Raw genomic sequence first — 21,720 nt, 5'->3', positions numbered from 1 at the left:
TGGGTCCTAACTCCTATGGTGCGAGTTGGAGCTAGAGAGAACAGTAAAGATAATGAACGCTCCGCCTGCTTGGCTATTAGTGTCAATCCGTCTGACATGATTATTAAATGGGTTGGATTCAAGTCATGGCCATTAACACGTTTAATCCATTTTGACACATTTAATTATTCTGTCATTAATGTGTAATTTTAAATATATCAATAATTATTTAAGAATTTTTTATAAATTACTTATTCTTTTGTGATAAAATTTAATTTATGTTTTATAATACTTATAGGTAGTGTTTGATAACACTTTTGAAGTCTAGAAACATATGAAGTCTGAAGTCTAGAAATCATACTTTAGAAGTTTTCTGGTTCAAAATTTTTGAATTTCGATTTTTAAAATATAAAATTTGAAACAAAACAAACAAAAATAAAACTTCCAAAGTTTGAATTTTAAAGATGGACCATGTCCATTCAGACTTCAAAAATATTATTAAATACACACTTAATGTATGTTGGTAACTATTGATTTATGATTGTGTGACTTTATTTTTAGTAATTATATATTTTTTTATGGTGAAAATAAAATTTATTTTTTCTAATAAATATTAGAATTTTATCAAACAAGTTATATATATATATATATATATATGTCAGGTCAGGTGAGGTATACCTATTTATAAACGGGTTGGATTTGAATTTAAGTTTTTGATACAATTATTTAATGGATAGTGTAGGGAAAATTCTCGAACATGGACACGTGGCTCGTGCAAAGCCCGAAAGTAAGGATTTGAAGCTCGGATACACTCTTATATGGGCCCAGTTGATTAAACTCTTCGGATGCACAGATGTCCAGTTCGGATAATGACAGTTTAAGTCGGCAAGACGAATCTGACAAATGTGCCATTGACTGACAGCTCTGACAACCCATACCATGTCAGATCAACTCTGATTATGCCAGGATTGGCAGAGCAGTTGCAACTACCCCTGCAGCTGATGTGTCAGAGAGTGAGCTAACTATCCTTAGTAATTTACCTGCCATAGGTCATTTCAAAGGATGGCACAGAAAACGATCAAGTTCGATGCTTATAAAAGGAAGAAGATCATAGGTAAATGAGGTTGGCATTCTTCTTCTCGCTGAAATAAAATTAACATTGATCAACTTATCTAACTTGATCGTCGGAGTGGACTAATTTGCAGATCCGCCCAAACTAGGAGAGAGGAAAAGTGTAGAGCTAATTTCAATATCTACAGATAGGTTTAATATTCTAATACCCTTATCTCAACACGACCCAACCCGACTTACTCCCACCCACTATCTTTCTATTTATGGGTTGGGTCACGGGTGGGTTGAGTTAACGGGTCATCGGCCCGTTTGACCGTCCTACCAAGAAGTTTGACCGTTTCCTGAGCCTTATTGAATACTTCCAGCACAAATCTCCTAACTAACGGGATCAAACTGCATTTTGTGTTCACGTGTGTCAAATGTGAAAGAGACATAGAGGGACAAAGGGAGAGAGAAAAAAGAAAAAAAAATAAAAGCAGAACTTCAGTTTCAAGGACGTGTGACGTTGCAATTTCAAAGAACAGGTCAGTTTCAATTTAAGAACTCCTATGACTTATAGAAAAACAATCTTAGAAACCAATTTCACATATTTATTTTCTTTAATACCCATTTATCTGAATCTTTGTTTCTTTCTTGTAGATCAAACAAGAGAAGTTGGCTTATTGGTTAGATCAATTTTATCTTCCTTTTTTAAGTTAAATTTATAGTAGAAAGTGAAGAAATGGATGAGTTCTTGGATGGTTTGGATTGTAAACTAAGGGTATCAGGAATGGTAGCGGATTCGATCATGATGGGAATTGTAAATTCTGCAATGGAAGAAGCCTTTGAGAAAGCTTGCTCTAAGGAAGGAGATCTCGAGCGTCTGAACGAGAAATCGAGATTTTGTGAATTGGCTGTGATGCAATTGGAGTGGTGTTTAAAGTTTGTACAAGAAGAGACAGACAGTTACGTAGTAGTTGAGAGCATCTACGAACGTGAAAAACTTGTTTCGGATTTAACAGAAACAAGAGATCGGATTCAAAGACGGTTAGAGGAAACTGAATTTGCTATCTTGGAGAAGGATAGAGAACTAATCGAGAGATTTGAAAATGAATCGAAGCTTAGACAAGTATTGGAATTGAAAGATAGGGAGCTAAGGTCTTTGCATAGTAATCTTGATTTCGAAAGAACAAAGAGCGAGGGAGTGCAAGAATTTATTTATGGCAATCGGGCCAGTGGTGATGATGATAGGGATGGTGATTTTTGCGAATTGAAGAATTCGGTAGATCAGCAATTCTTCAATATTAAACAAAAACTTGAGGACGAACGAATAAATCTAACAAATGGGATGATGAGGAAGATGAATCCGGGGACGTCCAATACGTTAAGTTTTGAATCTGATTCACAAATGGTGGAGAAGGAAGGAAATTGTAGCAGCGAAGAAGTTGAGCTTTACGGGGAAGATTGTGACATTAAGCCACCAAATATAGGATTTGAGAAGATGGGTTCAGATATCGACATTTTAAAAGAAACGTTGGATCTTGCTTTTGGAATGATGAGCAATGCTATTTCCTTGTCCGAGGTGGGACCGATGGAGCAACAATGGAGGTGGACTATCGAGAAAGACACACTTGCCGTCGTGTTTAAGGGATTCTTGAGGGATATAAAGAAAAGTTATAAAGCAAATGAGAGCGAGGAGAGAAAGCAAGGTCCTCTGGTCTTGTTGGGTGAGAATTGGTCTGAATTTATGGATGAAATTACAAGCTTGCGCAATGAACTCGACCTTTTGGTTAGTCAAAATGAGGATCGAGCAAAAAATGTCGCAGGACATGACTCAGAGAAACCTCTATCCAAGACAGATGGACACAAGGGTATACCTAAGAAAGTGAAGAGTTCTTCAGCAATAGACCATCTGATGGAGCCACCTAAAGAGGATCCATCGGGTCAGGGAAGTCTTGTTGCCGAGATGATAAGAAATCACGAGTCTATCATACGGCAAAAGAGTGAAGAGTTGAATTGGCTGAAAGGGGAAATTCTTAGAGAAAGAGGGTGTTCATCACTTAAAAAGGATAAAGACAACAATTCCTTGAAGAAAAGGATACAAGATGTCATATTAAGATTGGACAGTGTTATCGAAGGGAATGCCAAAATCGTTGCACCATATAATGACTCTAGATGTGTTCATGAGAATGATTTAGTCGTCGCGGACTTAAGCGAGGAGGCAAGACAAATGAACCTAGAAAGAGAAGAATCAAACTTGAAAAGTGTGATGATGGAAGAAGTTTACGTTGTTCTTTTAGAAAATTTGGTGAGGGAACTGCACCTTGAGTTAGATAATTGTGACACAGAGAGCCTAATAAGGGATGAAGTATGCAAAGCTTCTTTCAAGGAAATGGTAAAGGGGTGGAACAAGGACGTAGAAAGTTACAACATTGAAAACCAAATCAAGGAAGAGATATATCACATTGTTTTTGGCGAGGCAGTGAAAGATGCATGTTGTCGACCCACCTTAACAGAATTTTTAGTGGAAAGCAACAAAGACGAATTTCTTGACGACATGCCATCTTCTAAGAAGTTGGTTCAAAATCTAGAGGGCCTAATAGGAGATGATGTGTGTATGGTTTTCTTACGAGAAATGGTTAAGGAATGGAACGATGCCATAGAAAGTTATGACATTAAGAGTCGCATCTGTGAAGAGGTACGTCACATTGTGTTTCACGGGGCAGTGAACAAAATGGACCGTTGTAACAATTGCATCTCGAAAGAATATCAGAAGGCCAATTTTTCGAATGACTCGCCATCTAGCAACAACTCAATTCAAAATTTAGAGGGTCTAATAAGGGACAACGTATGTACAATTGTCTTAAGGGAAAAGGTGATGGAATGGAATACTGCTCTAGAAAATTATAGGATTGAGAGCCTTTTAACAGAGGAGATATATCGAATTGTCTTCACTGAGGTAGTCAAAGATATTGATGTTTTGACTAAAATCACATTAACCGAATGTCAGGATGCCAAAATTGAAGATAATTTTTGGGTAGAATTAGAATCTACTAACATGTTGGCTCAAAGTTTAGAGAGTCTAATAAGGGAAGATGTATGCACAATTTTCTTCGGTGAAATGGTTAAGGAATGGAAGAAAGCAATCGAAAGTAACAACATTGAGAGTCTTATCAGGGAAGAGATATATCAAATTATTATTGGTGAGGCCGTCAAAGATATTAATTCCCGCTTAATGAAATTTCAGGAGATCAAGAGTCAAGAATACTTGTTTCAAAGTCCACGTGTCAGTGAAAAAGAGACCTCGACACAAAAACTAGAATCTTTATCAGACTATTGTCAAGTGGAGGAAGATTTGATGTTACGTGAAAGTTCTGAATTATTAATGGAACAAAATGGGCACACCAACCTTATGCATCCTAGACACGAAAAGTTTCATAATCAGATTGCTCGCACCGATGTGATGGTACGAGACAGAGAGAATAACCTTGGCTTAATGGAAAGGAAAGAAGATGCACAAATAGACCAATTGGGCCGTGTGCTTACACCTTTCTCGGATATTTTGAACTCAATCGTGGATTTTGAGTGCGTAGTACATGAAAGGATAGGACTACAATTTTCAAGGTACTTTTGTTATTATGAACTTTTATTCTTCAATAAATATGCGATTATCTAACTAATACTTCTGTAGTAGTTGAAATTATAGCCGTAAATGTCGGTTTGTTCGTTGTCAGTAGTCATCTTCTTGTGCTGGAATTATATGGGTTTCCTCAAATGAGGCAAGATATGATAACTAGAGCTATGGGCCTTCCAATAAATTTTGTCATATTTTTACTATAACAGATGCTTTTGGCATAAGAAACCTTCTTTAGACAACAATATCAGGGTCCCTGCTATGAAGAATTATTCACTTTTGATAAACTACTGTCAAAATGGGCTTAAAAAATAAAAGAATTATTAGTTACTCTAGATGTGATTGTTGTCAAATATCCAGAAAATTAAATTATCAAAATGGGAGTTATCCTTATTGTTGTTGTTATCCCTTTCAGGTTGGAGGAAATGAATCATAAATTAGATTCATCTATTGAACACGTTGCCTCGTTAAGTAAAAAGGAGTTGCTTTACAGGAAGGCTTTTCTGAGGAGATGCTATGATCTTCAAAAGGCTGAAACCGAGGTTGTGCGACATATAGTTGGGATAAGCCGATAAGGCTCATTATGACGATGAACCATTTTTTGATTTAATAAAAGAAAACATGTCGAAATAAGCCATCTTTGTCGTACATTTCTACATCATATGATCACTTCCTACACCAAACAAAAATTATCTGATTCTCTTATTTTTAAAACTCGCCCAAATTTCTTTTGTTGTTGTTGAAATTCAGGTTGATTTGCTGGGTGATGAAGTGGATAGACTACTAGGACTTCTTAAGAAGATATACTTAGTATTGGACCACCATTCACCAATTTTGCAGAATTATTTTGAGGTAAGATGGATTCCTTTGTCATCAGTAACTTCTTTCATGCTTGTATGTAGATTTTTCTATTCATTCGTCTTTACGACGGAGTAGAAGTGGTTCGACACCAGAATTTGGATTCCAAAAATGCCACCACTTTAACATTAAAACTTAATATAAACAGGGTCATTTTGATCAAAACCCAAGAAAATTGCAATTGCACTTCCCTAAAAGCTCATTGGTTAGTTTTCAAAAATATAAAAATATCTTTTTTCTAGGTAATCTTCAAAATCAGGCTTTAATTAATATTTTAAATTACAAATAAGCCCTTCAGATACATTTGCGTTTGCTCATGCCACCTTCTAGTTGGTATTAATGTATGTTCTTTAAAATGGGAACCATGTCCATGTCACAAGTTCACTTTTAAATGAAAAAAAAAAAAAAGTACGTATTTGTCCGTGTCACATAGACACAAGTAGTAGGCTTTGAGGTTGGGACAAGTTAAACTAAATGCGCTCATGTCATGACTATGAAGCTGAATTGTGAAAATCAGCTTGGCTTTGAAAATGCTAAAACAATAAGTAGTCTGGAAACTCTGGATCTTCTAACTATGTCATAGAGACATTAAATAAACGAAGTGTTGTTCATGACCGAACCATAGATTCACGACTTTAAAATTCATTAGCATCTTCTTCATATCAATAAAAGAAATTGATCTCAAAGCACATAAAAACTCTATATAACTTTATTGTGTTGCATATGTTGATGATGATGGTGATCAATAAACAAAACGATCGGTTACTTTCCTAGAAATCTTAAAATATATACTTATTCTTCTCTTAACTAGTTTGTTAGAGAAAACCCTTAGATTCGAAGTATAAATCAACAAGAACACGAATAATCTCACAAGACAAAAGATATACGTGATTCGGTTAAAGCATCAACCTACATCCATAGGCGAAAACGGCGATTTCACTATGATAACCAAAGAAAAACAAAGTTAAAATCTCTCTCTGCCTCTTGTATATCTCTCTAATTTCTTACCCGTTATATACTTAGGGTTACAAAAAGGGTTAACGGGTCAGATCCAAATCCAAACCAAATGGGTGGATCATCGAAAGATCCGAGTTGAATACACGACAACTCTTCATATACAAGAATAAGAGACATAACCCAACAAAATTAATAATTGTTTTTCGGGTTATCTAACATTGCTTTTATCAAGTATCATTGATTTCTGTTTTGGGCACTTATTTTGGGGTGCGCTCTTACAGGTCATGGACATCTTAAAATTGATTAGGAAAGAATTGAATGGAGAAGCTGCTTGTACTCCCCATTAATGAGATAAAGAGGTATGTGATTATTACATTTTTCTCCTTGAAGAGGTGAAATTCTTTTGAACACGACCTTTCTCATATAATAATAGTTCTAATGATCAAAGAAAAAAAAAATTAAACAACGGTGGAAAACATTCAAATTGTGCCACAATAAGGGTATACAAAGGGGAAGATGATCCCAAAACGGACGTGATTGATATGAAAACACCTCATTTAGCAGATTTTACTCTATTTTCTTTTCTCCTTTCTATAACCATTTTTTTTTTCAATTTTTTTGTTTTATGTTTGCAGGATCATCTACACGTTGATTCACTCGTATGTCACAACAAACTTTTCTCTAGAAAAGATGGACGACGAGTGGAAAAAAAACTATCAAAAATGAGGAAGGGGATTTCATCAAATGAACTAAAATATGATTATCTTCATTTGTTACTATATAGGATATATTATTTTTCTTTTGAGGTTGGATTAATTATGAGTAATCTAAAGTGTAATAGAAACATCTGTTGATTTTGATTAGAATTATAGAGACAAAATAAGTGGACCAATCTCTTTGGCATGTTGGTATCGATGCTATCCTTAAATTTATTTGTCCTATTTCGATATGAATCACACTTGCAAAGGGATTATCGACAACCAACCGAAGAAAGAAATTATATATTGACAAACATGTCCCAATGACACAATGAAGCCCTTTATATTTTCTATTCGCTCTAAAATGGGTTTGAATTTTGATTTTATAAAGGCCAAGGTGATGGTTGTCTCAACCATCACAGTTTGAATGGGCAAGATCGCTAAGCACCTAGTGGCGAACACGGTCAACCCCATTCAAGAACCCTAGTCCAATGACCGATCCAGCCATGAAAACTGATGGATCATCCAACAATAGAGAATATGGATTGAAGTGAATAAAAAGACTTCTCAAAATCTTGACTATGATGTGTATGTGCAAAGTGTGCCAAAGCGTACACGCACAAGCTCCACATGGCAAATGTGGAGCAAAACATTTAGGGGAAAGTGAGCCTCCACACTTAACTACAATTTTATTTGAAGGCAAACACTTAAGTTTAGGTGCGTTTTAAAGGATCCCAATTCTTAATAAGGGCATCCATCTTACTAAGGGCACCCTTTTAACCTATTTATATGATTTGAGCATCCTAATAGATTTCAACACACCACTTTTTTTCTTTTATGTCAACATGCTCATGTCAACATTGACCAAGAATGTCACATGAACATGGCGACATAGCCCAAAAAAATCTTCTAGAGGCATGTCGATATGCCACAATGTCTGTTAGAGAATTGGATGCAACATATTATGATACATGAGATACATTATATCATATCAATGTATCTCATCTCAAAAGAAAGGGAAGGTTGGAGAATAATATATGTAACAATATCAATTAGGATATTCTACATTAAGAAGTTGTAATAAATTAAAATATTTATGTTAGGCTAGTTTCCTTAACTTGATTGATGTAATCCCTATAAATATTCTATCAAGATTTATGTAATATTCATCCAAGAATTACTCAATAAATTCCAGATTTCACAATGTCAACATGCCTCCTTCAATATCGACATAGGTCGGGTGCTCTAATCATGGTAAAACTAAAGTTTTCAATAGTTTGGATGAGACTAATCTCACGAGCACACACATTGCCCCTTCAAAAATTCCCACATGCTGGTTGAGCTTAAGGTTAACAAGACCCTGAAAGGTGGCCCCAAGGAATTCATTGCTCAGTGGGGTTTCAAACTCTTGACCTACCCTTCTTGAGAAGGTTATCAAGGCTTGGCTTGATAAGTAAACCCTCAAAGGTTGGTAAGATGGCCAAAACCTCCACTTGGGAAGGTGAGGTCTTGAGTTCGAATCCCCCTTAAGGGCCACACTCAAGGATTTATCCAATAAATTACCTAGTGCCACATGACGACAGGGATTTATCCTATAAATTACTTGGTGCACATGGAGGTAGTGGACTGCGTGTGCCATGAGGACTAATTGTGTGCTCTAAGAAGGCTTGAATACCGAGGTTCAAAAAATAAATCCTAAACCACCATTTCTTATATTAAATTAGTACAAGATTTCAAAAACAAGAAAATTGGCAGATTTGAATTATTAATGAACTTCTAGTTTATTTATGGAGAATTTTCTTTATGTTTTGATCTTCACTACAAGTACACCATATAATTTTATTTAGGTTATTAACAACTTAACATGGCTTTAAATTCTAAATTATTTGTATAGCAATAATGCCACTGTGAATGATTATTATTAAAATTTTAGCCCCCCATTGATCAGCTACTGCGCATAACAGGCTATCTTGATATATTCTATATCACCTTCGTTGAACCATAACCGTTCGATCTGTCACATTCATTTCTACGGTGAGAAAAAACTCATCTGACTTTTCTTTCTCCACAGAAGGAAAACGACAGTATCATAGCCCTTTCAACATCATACTTAGTCCACCAAATCATACCCTTCTGCAGAATCCCGAGGCATCGACGGGGTCACTCTCCCAGCACGTGAGTCAGGCTGACAAAGAAGAGGAAGCAGTAGATCGAGGTCCAGATCTACGACGTGACAAGTAAAAAAAAAAGTCGTCGTCGTTATTATCAAGTAGGGAGGTTAGCTAGGGAGTACGACAATGAGTGTACTCTTCAGAGACTCGAAGGAACAGTGTTTCCTTTGTTTCCGTGGATTTGTCGAGGGACAAGAGATGGGGAGATGGGTGTTGGGAAATCGAGTGGGTGTTGGGTAGTGGGGCGTAGGTTAGCGTGTTTAATGGTGAACCAATCCATCACGTGACATTTCCTACTCTCAAATCTCAATTGCAATAAATAGAGGGACAAGAGCCTCCGTCATGTGACCGTCGCCAGCAACTTTGATGTTTGAATACTACCCACATTATTAGCTGTCCAAGAGCCACGTTTATAAAGAGAGCTGCTATTGGAACTCCTACTTTTTTACTTGTTACATTCCCATTAAAAATAAAGAAGATAATGAAGGGTGGAGAATAAGTAAAAGTTGGGTGTCAATAGAAACTCTTTTTTTTTTTTATTTTTTTTTTTATGGGTAGATTTTTACTTTTGAGATTTTATACAAACCTAATCATAATTATAAACAACTATTGAAATTACATGTTTGAACAATGTTATAATGTTTTGATAATAATTTGAGTCACGAATAAAGTCACAATTTTATTGTAATGAGCGCAAATTAAAGTTAATGATATAGTTGAAGAACTTAAACATGCATGGTTTAGAGTAGAAATTCATAAGTTTTTAATTGAATATTAATGAAAAAGATACTTAGGTTTTTTCCAATTAGTATACAAGAGAAGGCCTGTGAGACAATGTCATCTTCAAAATTTAAGGGGGCGATGGGGGAGAAAAAATAACTTAAGAAATTAAGATGTAATAAGCAAAAGTTAGAGTGCCAATAGCAACTTTTACTTATTACACCCTAATTTCTTAGGTTATTTATGACACCCTAATTAAAAGATTTGAAAGTAAAACTAGAACATTTTAACATGCAAATCTTTAATTGGGGTGTGTAAGTAAAAGTTTGGGTGTCATAAATAACTTAAAAAATTAGGGTGTAATAAGTAAAAATTAGGGTGCCAATAGTAACTCTCTTTAAATACTTTAGGTAAGTTCCCTTGGATCAATATTTCACAGATTTGTACTTCTCGGATATCGAAGTGGACTAACTACCTCAATTAAATTTGTCCATCATAAAAGTCGTATTCGACTCCTTTAGTTACCACAATCACCAATAATTGAAATCTTGAGATTTAGAATAATAGTGCACCAACAAATGGGAATGTCCCTAGAAAAAAAAATTACCATGACATAAGGAATTCATAGATGATCAAGTGCTTCTTTTAAAGTACCATTGATTAGAGGTTGTGTTTTTATAATTGTAAATTGAAGGATTTAAATGTTTTTTGTAAAAAAGATTAGGCAAAAGAATCATATAAAGATTGGTGAGATGGTCAAGACCATGTCTCAAGTAAAAGGTCTTGAGTTTGAATCCACCCCGATGCAATAATGTGTTATAAAGTATATAAATTATATTTATTGAAACGTATGAAATTTATTTAAATTTTGTATATAAAATTGGATTTTGCCCGACTGGGACTCGATCCAACTGTTAATAGATCGGATCTGGATCTTAATATTAAATTATGAGAAAACTTGGTCCAATAATTATTAAATCAATCTTGAATCCGATCCGATCCTTGTTAGATTGATACCAAATCAACCCCAATTTGATCTATACCTGATCCGTTGACACTCCTATAAAGAACCACTCTCCAAGGTGTGAAAATTCATAATCCATATTAATAATTAAGATTTTTATGAGACTAAGAAATTAAGTTAATTTTTAATTACGCTCTATTTTTTCTTAGATGATTGTTCAACCTAAATTAAAAGACTCCAAGCACGTAGGGTGATAAAAGTGATTTTTTTTTTCTTCAATCTTTTTATAAAATATTTTGTAATCAACGAAATTGTCCCAACAAGATAGAAATATTTTTCAGACAAGAAGTTCATTTTTGACATTTATGTCATGGATTTACAACTGCAATTCTCATGGAAAATTCTAAGTCATGCACCTTGTTTAGCAATTCGGAATATGTAAAAAATTCGATACGTGAATAATCCGAGTTTTATTTGATTTTGGATTGCAAAAATCGGGTCAAAAGTTCGATAAACTAAAAAATATGTGGCATATGAGTAACATATACATGTATTATTCGTCTCATTTCAAAAATTCGAAAACCCAAATTTCAATAATATGATAGTGATTATGAAATTGGTGATTGTGAAGGTGACGATAATAGTGATAATGATGGTATAGAGGTTATTGTTCCATCGGCTTATAAAAGGATATAAAAGTCAACTGGCAAACCATTAGTTTGAAAAGTTTAGATGGTATCCTAAATAAATATAGAGGGACATGTCATTATCTTTAAAAGATAAAAAAGATTTATCACTTAAAAATGTGGATTCTTCCAAAATTTTCATGCATTGCTGTTTCAAAGTCGAACTTTTGTTGCACGTTACAACTTACAAGTTTACATTTTACAACATACAAAAAGTTATAGTAGCATTCTTTTTTTTTTTTTTCTATTGAATTTTATAAAAAATCATGAGAGATGTAAAATTTGTATAATAAAATAAAATTATTTTATTCATCTTCTTTTTTTAAATTAAAACACATGAATTATTCAAAATAATTCATTAATCCAGAAAAATAATACTTTCATTGGAAAAAAAATGAGAAAAAAAAATCGTTAATTATTTTGCGAATTAAATGGAAGATTACTAACAAGGATATCAAGAAGTTAGGTTAGGCTTGACATGACTTGTCATCTCGTACTGGTGAACCAAACACGCCCTCATTTCAAACATGGACTTAATTATTTGAAATTTTCTAGTGCTTCGCATATTTATTTAGATGATTTAACTAAAGTAACATCGTTATATTACACAACTGATCACCTACAACTTTATATTAGATCATTAATCATATATTTGTCAAATGGTCATTAGTGATATTGGATTATATTACGTGTACATTGGGGACTACGACATCATTAGCTCTATTCATATATAATTTATGGGGTGAGACCAATCTTACTAACTTGTTAAGATTTCATCATATAAGATTCTTTGTCCTCACCTTATTACATCAAAAAACATGATCCGATACTCAAGGTTGCAAAAGACAAAATTCTAATAATTTTAAATTTTAAATTTTTATTTTTAATTATTAAATTTTAATTTTATGAATTTGGTAGGCACTCAATTTTCAAAATCTTGGATCAAATCTAGTTTTTTTTTTTTTTTTATATATCTTTATTCGAGTTTTCCATGTTACCTAAAGGGTTGATCCCGATGTCATAATTCATTTGAGCTCGACAACACTTATTATGAAAATTTTTACTAAGTTAATAAGAAAAAATATTTTTTTATTTAATATTCCAAAACAAAACGTTACTAATACTGGACTAGTCAAACCTCGGCCAATCAAAACTGGAATTTTTGAATTTCGGGCGTCTTAGCTGGAGCGCAATCATTTTAGCGGGACGTTTGAGATGCGGGACCCGAGAGAGGCTCTCTTGCTTATTTATTAAGCAGTCTGCCTAGCATCTACTTTTGAAAGGACTAATTTGCCCATGACCATACTTAGAATCATATTTTTTTTTTATTTTTTTTTTATTTATGGAAAAGGGCAAAAATTAATAGTAAAAAAATAAATGAAATATATTATTATTTCTGAATAATATAAAAATAAAAATATATATTTATCAAAAAATAAAAATAAAAAAATAATATAAAAATATATAATTCATAGATTAAACATAAAACTAAACAAATTTACAAATTGTAATATTAAATATCATATAAAATATAATTTTCAAAGGGTTGCAAATAAATTGGATTAAATTGTCGATTGAGAAACATGAATTAATCATGATTTTTTTTTTAAATCATATAATTTTTTCACTATACTTGGAATTTATAAGTGTTGAATATTTAACTTTTTATGTAAAAAGTAATTTTGACAAACTTCTCATGTTTTCTGATGTCCATTTGAATTACTCTAATTTTAAAAGCGATGATTGATTATGATCTTTTCTAAGAGACTAATGAAAAACAAAGGAAATACCATTTTTTTCACTATTCGCCTTCTTGACAAAATTTTTTATGTGAATTTGATTTTTAACAATGTTAATATCAGCATTGATTTGATTTGTTGAAATTTATATTAAACTCATTCTTCTTCTAAACTATAAATCCTAGGTTCACATTATCTAATCATTTTCTACCTTGTCAATAATTACGATAGTGGGGAGTAACAAACGAGGGGTGAGCAAAGGAGAGGGGACATTGCCAACTACAATGTTTGGACCACAATTGTAGTACAATTGAGCACAACTACATTTGGGCAAAATGTGAAATGCTTTTAGACTTTTTAATGATTTAGGGGAGGTAAGGGTTGTACATGTTTTTATTTATTTGCAAGTTAATTTTTGCACGATTTCAATTCCTCATAAATAGATGGAAAAACTATTCTTAACATTTGATCATCCCAAACAAGATATAAATCAAACCCCGTGTGTTCACTAATAAATGATATTCACAATAATTAAATTGGACTTAAATGACTTTTTTTTTTATTTTTATCGAGTGATACAAACACTTTTCTAAATGGGTATCTATAACCTTGAGGGGGTGGCTCAATGGTAATTTCGAATCCAATAAATGGTGAAAGTTCGTAGGTTGTGTGTTCAATACCCAGCACGAGCAATATTTCTTCGAGGTCACCTGCAAGGACGTTCCCTCACTTACCTGGTGCATGTGACGTGCAAGCGTTGCAGTGCCCGGGGGAGGGTCCCCTTATGCCTTGGTTCCGTCCCCCTAGTCAAACATAAGTCTGGATTTTGAACACCCTATTATCAAAAGAAAAAAAGAAAAAAGAGGTATCCATGAATCAAATTTGGATTACTGATCTTCTCTAGATCTAACTCCACATTAGGTACGAAAGATACATCTAAATCCGGATAAATCTATCCATTCTTCCTTATCCAGGTTATGAAAATGTGATGATGATTATTTGTATCCAAAGCAAAAGAGTCGTGCTAGAGTGACCTCAAGTTGGAACCTCATATCACACTTCTTGTCGTGAAAGTGGATGGGAATCATAGATGTTTTTTTACTCATATCTCGATGAAAAGCATTTATGATTTCATACATTTTCACTTCAAAAAGTGTGATATGATGTTCTCGCATGAGGTCACTTTAGCATTATTTCAAGCAAAAATATTAAAGTGTCATCATTGATACTCATATAAGACCATGGCAATTGAACCAAATTAAACAGACTATTAATGGTATGTTTAGAGTTAAACAAAAAGGGGCAAATTTGTAATTTAATTGAGGATGGTGTACGTTTAACTTCTGAAGTTGATTTCTAGTCCTACCTGTAAACTTCTTGCCATTAAATATGTCGTCTTTTGCTACTTTTTTTTTTTGGGCGGCAATGGAACCACACTGGAAACCTGTAAAAGAAACTCTGAGATCTGGTGAGTAAAGCAGATTAGTTTTTTATATTTGTTTTTTGATCTTAAATGGGTTGCAGGATAGGACAGCTTTAATGGTGACTTTCTCTGTTTCTTTATTTTGTTTTGTGTTGTTTGGTTCTTTCTTTATGTTCTTGTTATACCACCTATTCTGGCCTTGGAGAGAGCTTTTCTTGCATGGGTTTTGGAAGGAAAACAAGTCCTCTCACGTTGAGTTATTGTTTCTGCCATTTTTTTTTTAATTTTTAATTTATAATTTATTTTAGTTAAATACTTGCTTTGGCTCAATTAATTTTTGGGGATACATTTCTTTCTCAAGACATTCTTTCTAGTCAGTCACCTTTTCAAAGTTCAGACTCACTTGTTTTAGTTTTTCGAAATAAAAAAAAACTCCATCAAGTTCAGACCTTTTAAAGAAGAAAAGCCAGAGCTTTTTTTTGTAAACATTGATGAAGATCTTCTTTTAGTGGCTTTTTTGTTGATCTTTTCCAGATCTTTCATTGAAGTTTGGATTTTTAAAAGAACCCAGAAATCTTTTGGGATTTGAGAAACAAGACCATCAAAATGAAAAAAACAGAGCATTTGGGTTGGAGAAAGCTGGAATCTTTATGAGTTTAGATAATGGAGGATCTTCTTTTAGGATTCTCTTCCAGATTTTCTTGGTTTCATCATTGTAAGTTTAGAATTTTAAAAGACCCCAGTGATCTTTTGGTGTTTTAGATTCAATTTAGTCTTGGATAGTAGAAATCTACAGAGTGTCAGACGCTTAATTGGTCTCTCTCTTTCTTTCTCTTCTGGATTGACTTGGTTTTTTTGAAAGTTTGGTTAAGAGAAGCCAATGATCTTTTCGTATTTGATATTGGATTTGTTTTTGAAAGTAGAAAATCTTCTATTTTTGGTGTCTAGAAAAATCAAATTTCTCTTGCTCATATTGAAAGAGATATTCTGTTAAGCCTCTACAAGGTTCCCTTCTTTCTTTCCCTGCAAAGCTGGACCACGAAATCTTTAGGAATTTTGAGATTCAATTTGGTCTTTGGAGCCAAAAAAATCAAGGAACCCTGAAATACATTGTACTTCAGAACCTGCATTGGGAACCAGCCTATTGGGTTTCGCAGTTCAGCTCGCCTAGTTATGATACATGGTATCCCCTGGTTAAGATTTTATTACTCGTCTTAGTTTCATCCAATTTCAAGTTCGAATTTTTAGACAAACCCAGTTACCCTTAGTGTTTGAATTTTCTAGTTCTTATTCAGTTATTCTTATTGCTTTATTGTTAAAATTTCTGTAACCCCTGGAATCTATTTCAAACTTCCCATTTTGTTCTTAAAGGTCATTTAAAAATAAAATAAAAAATCTTTTATGCAGTTAGACTAAGAATAAATAGCCCATTCTCATTATAATTAGCAATTTTGGTTGTTCTGACCAATTCAGGGGCTATGTAATTGCATTTGAGGAGTGGATTTGATGTTATTTCTCTTTCAAAGACAAGATGTTAGAAGGGATTAATTGGTGGTTGGATTCTTCATGAGTAATGCCCATCGACAATGCATTGGTTGAGGTGGTCACAGCTGCCACTTCTTATCATAATTCAGCTTTTGGATCCGAGTAGATCAAACCAGAAAGTATATGGTATGCTATTCTTCTTCAATTTATTTATTTTTTTGCATTTTTCCTTTTTTTATTATTATAAAATTCTGTTATTACATTTGATATAGAGGAACTCTTAGCATGGTTTCAAAACTCATCCGAGACCAAGACGTATCGCCAGAGTCGTCTCTATATCAGGCATGGACGAGACGGACGGACAAGTCAATTTTTCGGATGAGATTTAAAACCCCATGTTCATTTTTCAAATTTTTTAATGAGACGTCTCAAACGTATAGGAAAACTCGTCCGATATGACTCGATATCTGGCATGGACGAGACAAGACGCGAAACCAAATTTTAAAGCCATGACTCTTAGTGGTGTAATGGAAGACTTGGCATGGAGTTGCTACTCTTGTAACTTGGGAAAATGAATTGTGTTAATCAATCTGATATAATTGTATACTATATACTGCATACTCTGGTGGGACATTGAAATCATCTTTAGGATCACTCAGGCTCTTAAAATTTCCAATTTTACAAATGATAGCCAATGTGATCATCGACTCGGCCAATTTTTATAAGCTTTGCTTGGTTGGTACCAGGAGCTCATGCTAACCGACACAAGTCTGTCATGTTCTAAGTTCACCATTGAGTTTATCGATATTTTTGCCCCTTTATTTTAGTGATAGTTGTAGGAAGAAAAACCAAACTGATTTATTACTTGTGCATTTGTTCATGTAGTTGAAGCATTACTTGCTTTCAAGAGTGCAGCCGGCAATCCTCAACAGTTAAGGTGCTGGGTTGGGAGATATCCATGCTTGAGACCAAGGACAGGTGTTAATTGTGCTCATAAATTGAACAGCCAAGCCATTTTTTCTTTGTAAGCGTCTCTCTTTCAGTCTCTTGATTGCTACTTGCTTATGATATTCTACACTTCTGGTGTATCTTTTCTTGTTCTCTGAATACACATAATTTATAACTTGAATTATTTATATAAGAAAGACGAACGTTAGATTTCATAAATTCCATCTCCTTCATTTCTTCTCTGGCAAGAGGATTAAAATTTCGGTATCAAAGGATGTGTTGATTGCACGTTGGATAATGCAAGGTGAGATCTTGTTTTTGTTGAAAATTTAAAAATTGATTAAAAACGAAAATAAATAAAAGCATCAAAAGAGAGAAAATATAGAAATAAATAAAGGGTCAGACAACAGTGACTCGTGGATAAACACATGATCCTGGCCGTGTAAACACAAAATCCAACAGCCGAGATCTATGTATCTCCATAACACACATCTCGAAGAAATTTATCTTGAGGATAAATCTCAAGCACTTCTTATTCTAAATATTGGTGTCAGTGACTGAATCGTACTATGACAGTCAATTCTATCTAGAGCCGTATCTTCAGCTAAGGCATGTAGCTTCAAATATTTTCCATTCCTCTAACTTGTTAAAGCCTTTTAACTTCAATTGAAATGCCTGTTTTCACTGGCCTCATTATTGGTCTTTGTGGTGCATATTTTAACCATCTAAACATCTTTCCTTCATTTTGTCTCCTTTGGATCTATTACTAAATTCTCTTGAATGTGCTCATTTCTGATTTTGCCTTTCCTTGTCTTACAATTCATCCATATTAACATCTTCATATTTGCTACTCATTCTATGAACAAGTTGTTAATTGTCCAACATTCAGTTCCATAAAGCATTGCTTGTTTTGTACGCCCATCCATAATAATTCAACCTGCTTATTTTTATTTTTATTTTTCATTTGTATTGCTCCACAGGTTGCCTGGAACACACCCACAGAGCCAAAAAATCGAAACATCGCCTTGTGCTTTGGTTTCCTCTCCATCTCAACATTTAACTCCATTACAAGCCAATATCTATAAATCAAGAAAATCAAGGATCACAGCCACAGTTGGTGAGAACATAGGAGTTTCGACGTTGACACCTTCACATGCTTCTCATGTTAAGAAACCAAGAAAACTAAAGATAGTCGCTATAGTTGGCGGCTGTGTTGGTGCAGCTGTGCTGGTGATTATCACTGTATTGCTCGTGTACTTCTGCTTGATGCGTGCTAGAAGGTTGGTGAGGAGAACATCTGAGACGGGATCTTCTCTACCATCTCCTCCTGGTAATTGAAGCTGTTTAATTACATCCAAATTTAATATCGTCTCTCCAATACACAAAATTATTTGGCTTATAAGTCTTTTATTCCTTTCTTTTAGTTGAATGGACTGGAGAGAGCGGGTCCCCCCATGCTGGTGCTTTATCTCCATATGAAACACAAAATCTTGGGCAATTAACAATCATGGAACTCGAGCGTGCTACATCCGGTTTTAATCAAAGTAATGTTATAGGTGAAGGTGGATTTGGCTTAGCATACAAAGGGCTGCTTCAAGATGGGTCTATTGTGGCCATCAAGAGACGCCAACGGGATCCAAGTCAGTATTTTGTTGAAGAGGTAAACCTGTGACAGTATGGATGTTGAAATTCATTCTTTTTAAGTATTGAATGTCTAATCTATGAGAACATGGATAGAGAAGAAGCCTAGAGGTGAATAATGAATGGTTTGAGGAATTTGAAATTATGAACTTCAAAATTTCGTGAAAGTTTCATGGAAATGCAAGACTTCTGTTAGAATGTCAAAGTAGAGATTCCATTTTTTTTATTATCGAGATTTATGATGAAAAAGTATCCTGTTTCCTTCCAAGAATCTGGATTGGTTGATTTTGCTCATCTTCAATTTATGGTTCAATTCAGGTAAAGGGCATAGGTCGTATCCACCATAGACATCTTGCAAAGCTTATTGGTTATTGCCAAGAAAATCATCAACAGTTACTTGTCTATGACTTTCTCTCAAATGGGAATGTCGGGAATCATCTATATGGTACTTTCTCTGTGTCTGTGTCTGTCTCTCTCTCTCTCTCTCTCTCACACACACACACACACAAGACGACATCGGCATTGTTCTTCTCTCTCAACACATAGGCATTGTTTTTGCAGACAGTGAAGGCTTACCCATTGGAAAGCTAGACATCCGGCAACGGTTGCACATTGCTCTGGGTGCAGCTAAAGGTAAGTGCTTCCTTTGAATAGAAGTATATTTTGTTGGTACACGGTTTCCATCTTTTGGGGAATGAATTTGATTATATTATAGCATTTGTGTCTTGTTTTCTTGATATGATGGAGCATTGTATGACCTTTCCTATTTTACAAATGCAATCAGGACTGGAGTATCTACACTCTTTGGTACCCCCTTTCTTACACATGCACTTCAGAACCCGCAACGTTCTTCTGGATGATAACTTTGCAGCCAAGGTTTCTGATTTTGGACTTTCAAAGTTACTGTTTGATGGCGGCCGTGCTGGATCATCTTTGAGCTTTGACTGCTTTCTTGACCCAGAGTTCGTACTTATAAACTTTCTCAGTTACTTGAGTTTAAGTTCACTACTTAAATGGATTTCCTCATTTGGATTTTAAATTGAAAAACATCATACATACTAATTGAGTTCTTGTTCCAAGTTCACTTTTAAAAAGGTTGCTTGAGCACTTCAGACGAGTTGTCAGAACTTGATCCGGTTGAGGGAAACACAACGGGTTTCTTGATCACTGCACATCAGCAGTGTTTTTTTTAGATCTGAATATTTGTTTTGCTCATATATACCTTAATTCCAAGGTGATTTCATCTACGTTTGAACTTTATGGACTTATGCAATCTTATGGAACCCATGTTTTAGGTTGAGATTATCAAATGGGTTTTCCCAACAAAGTGATGTGTACAGTTTTGGGGTCTTCTTGCTGGAGCTGATCAGTGGACGTGAAGCACTTCATATGAGTCAGTTGGAACCACAGCAAAATCTAGTACTGGAGGTACTTAGTATTGTTCCTTTTAAAAGGTTTAACAAGCGATAACATTCATCTAGAAAAAAGAAAAAAGATTAAAGATCATTTCTTTTGAGGTACCTTTAAATGCTACTTGGGTAATAAGGTTCCTTGTTCCTTCTTTTTTTTTTGTTTGTTTTGCTTTGAAGGCTAAGGGTGGCAGTGATCTCGATGATTTGACCGACAAGATGTTATGGGAGAAAACTAAGGATACAATCGAACAGATGATGAATCTTGCATTGCAGTGTCTCGATATTGGTACAAGAAGACCGACAATGAAGACGGTGGTTGCGGAGCTAGAGCTAATTCAAAGAAGAGAAGTAGGCCATCAAGAGACTGATTTGGGTGAGGAGATTAGTGGTGTAACTCTTGGGAGTGACCTCTTCAAGTGAAATTTTCTCTATTTCATAACATAACAATCATTCTTTTATTGGATTAATTGGTTGTAATCCATCCCATAAAGAATATCAATTATAAAATTTGATTAAGTGAGTCGGAGCAAAAAATTATTTTTTATCGCTCTGTCTCAAATTTCATTTTAGGCTGGAAAAGTCAGCATCAATCATCAAGTGTTGAAGCATTCCAATGATTTGGTGGTCAGATTACTTGAATATTGTCCCTACATTCAATTTTGTTCAGTCTTACTATTGAAAATGTGTTTATGAAAGAAATCAACTTTCACTCCTCTACATTGTTTTGCTTCTTGTATCTTCAATCTACATATTTTGATTGTGATTGGCCCATGCTAGATAAAAATGAAGAAAGTAGTTTGAAATAAATCTAAAAGTGTATAAAAATAGAATAATGATTTTCTGGTGCCCCATGATCCCATATGCCCCCTTGACGTGGCATGTACTAGAACTACATCTTTTTCTTCGGGATATACAACTGTACATATTTATGGGATGTGTGGTTGTGTATCCTAAGGAAAAGATCAATGGTTTTATCTCTTGCCACGTCAAAGGGCGTATGTTAGAGAGGGTGTCAAAAAAATCACAACTCATAAAAATATCAATAAGAAAAAACACTTGGAAGTTAATTACTAAAAGAATAATGATTTGCTGATCCCTTTGACACACACCCCCTAATATGGTGTGTGTTAGAACCATAGGTTCTAATCCATGGTTCTAGCCCATGCCATGCCATGCTAGAGGGTGTCAGAAAATCACGACTCTTATTTAAAAGAGTTGTTATAAACTGACTTCTTACACCAATGCCGATGTGGTAGTTTATAGAGAACTATAGATTATTATATTATTCGAGGTACAAAATTGCATGATTCTCTATGCATTGCCACATCAGCACAGTATCATACGATGTCAATCAA

The 21,720-nt window shown here is 34.3% G+C and overlaps 2 protein-coding genes across 5 annotated transcripts; both read left to right on the top strand.

Annotated features, from left to right (window-relative positions):
• The first annotated feature begins 1,693 nt into the window (after positions 1 to 1,693).
• On the top strand, positions 1,694 to 7,236 carry LOC147385779 (WPP domain associated protein). The gene is made up of 5 exons (XM_086423185.1): positions 1,694 to 4,653; positions 5,079 to 5,205; positions 5,414 to 5,515; positions 6,760 to 6,837; positions 7,114 to 7,236. Exons 1-4 carry the CDS (start codon positions 1,772 to 1,774, stop codon positions 6,823 to 6,825), a joined length of 3,177 nt encoding a protein of 1,058 aa, XP_086279311.1. The 5' UTR covers positions 1,694 to 1,771; the 3' UTR covers positions 6,826 to 6,837; positions 7,114 to 7,236.
• A 7,574-nt stretch (positions 7,237 to 14,810) lies between these two features.
• LOC147385778 (putative serine/threonine-protein kinase PBL28) lies at positions 14,811 to 20,934 on the top strand. Of its 4 annotated transcripts, none has more exons than XM_086424231.1 (10): positions 14,811 to 14,924; positions 16,353 to 16,550; positions 17,250 to 17,388; positions 18,293 to 18,642; positions 18,737 to 18,972; positions 19,272 to 19,398; positions 19,515 to 19,586; positions 19,738 to 19,915; positions 20,249 to 20,381; positions 20,543 to 20,934. In XM_086424231.1, exons 2-10 carry the CDS (start codon positions 16,466 to 16,468, stop codon positions 20,783 to 20,785), a joined length of 1,563 nt encoding a protein of 520 aa, XP_086280357.1. In that variant the 5' UTR covers positions 14,811 to 14,924; positions 16,353 to 16,465; the 3' UTR covers positions 20,786 to 20,934. The 4 variants fall into 4 exon arrangements, with proteins under 4 accessions (XP_086280357.1, XP_086280360.1, XP_086280359.1 ...); XM_086424234.1 differs by lacking the exon at positions 14,811 to 14,924 and adding an exon at positions 15,014 to 15,135; XM_086424233.1 differs by lacking the exon at positions 14,811 to 14,924 and adding an exon at positions 15,220 to 15,594.
• The last annotated feature ends 786 nt before the right edge of the window (positions 20,935 to 21,720 follow it).

This window comes from Akebia trifoliata, chromosome 14, assembly GCF_017979445.1.
Source record: "Akebia trifoliata isolate Shusen 1 chromosome 14, ASM1797944v1, whole genome shotgun sequence".
Classification (NCBI taxonomy): domain Eukaryota; kingdom Viridiplantae; phylum Streptophyta; class Magnoliopsida; order Ranunculales; family Lardizabalaceae; genus Akebia; species Akebia trifoliata.
The sequence above is the reverse complement of the archived record's forward strand: the minus strand, read 5'-3'. Positions and strand labels throughout refer to the sequence as shown.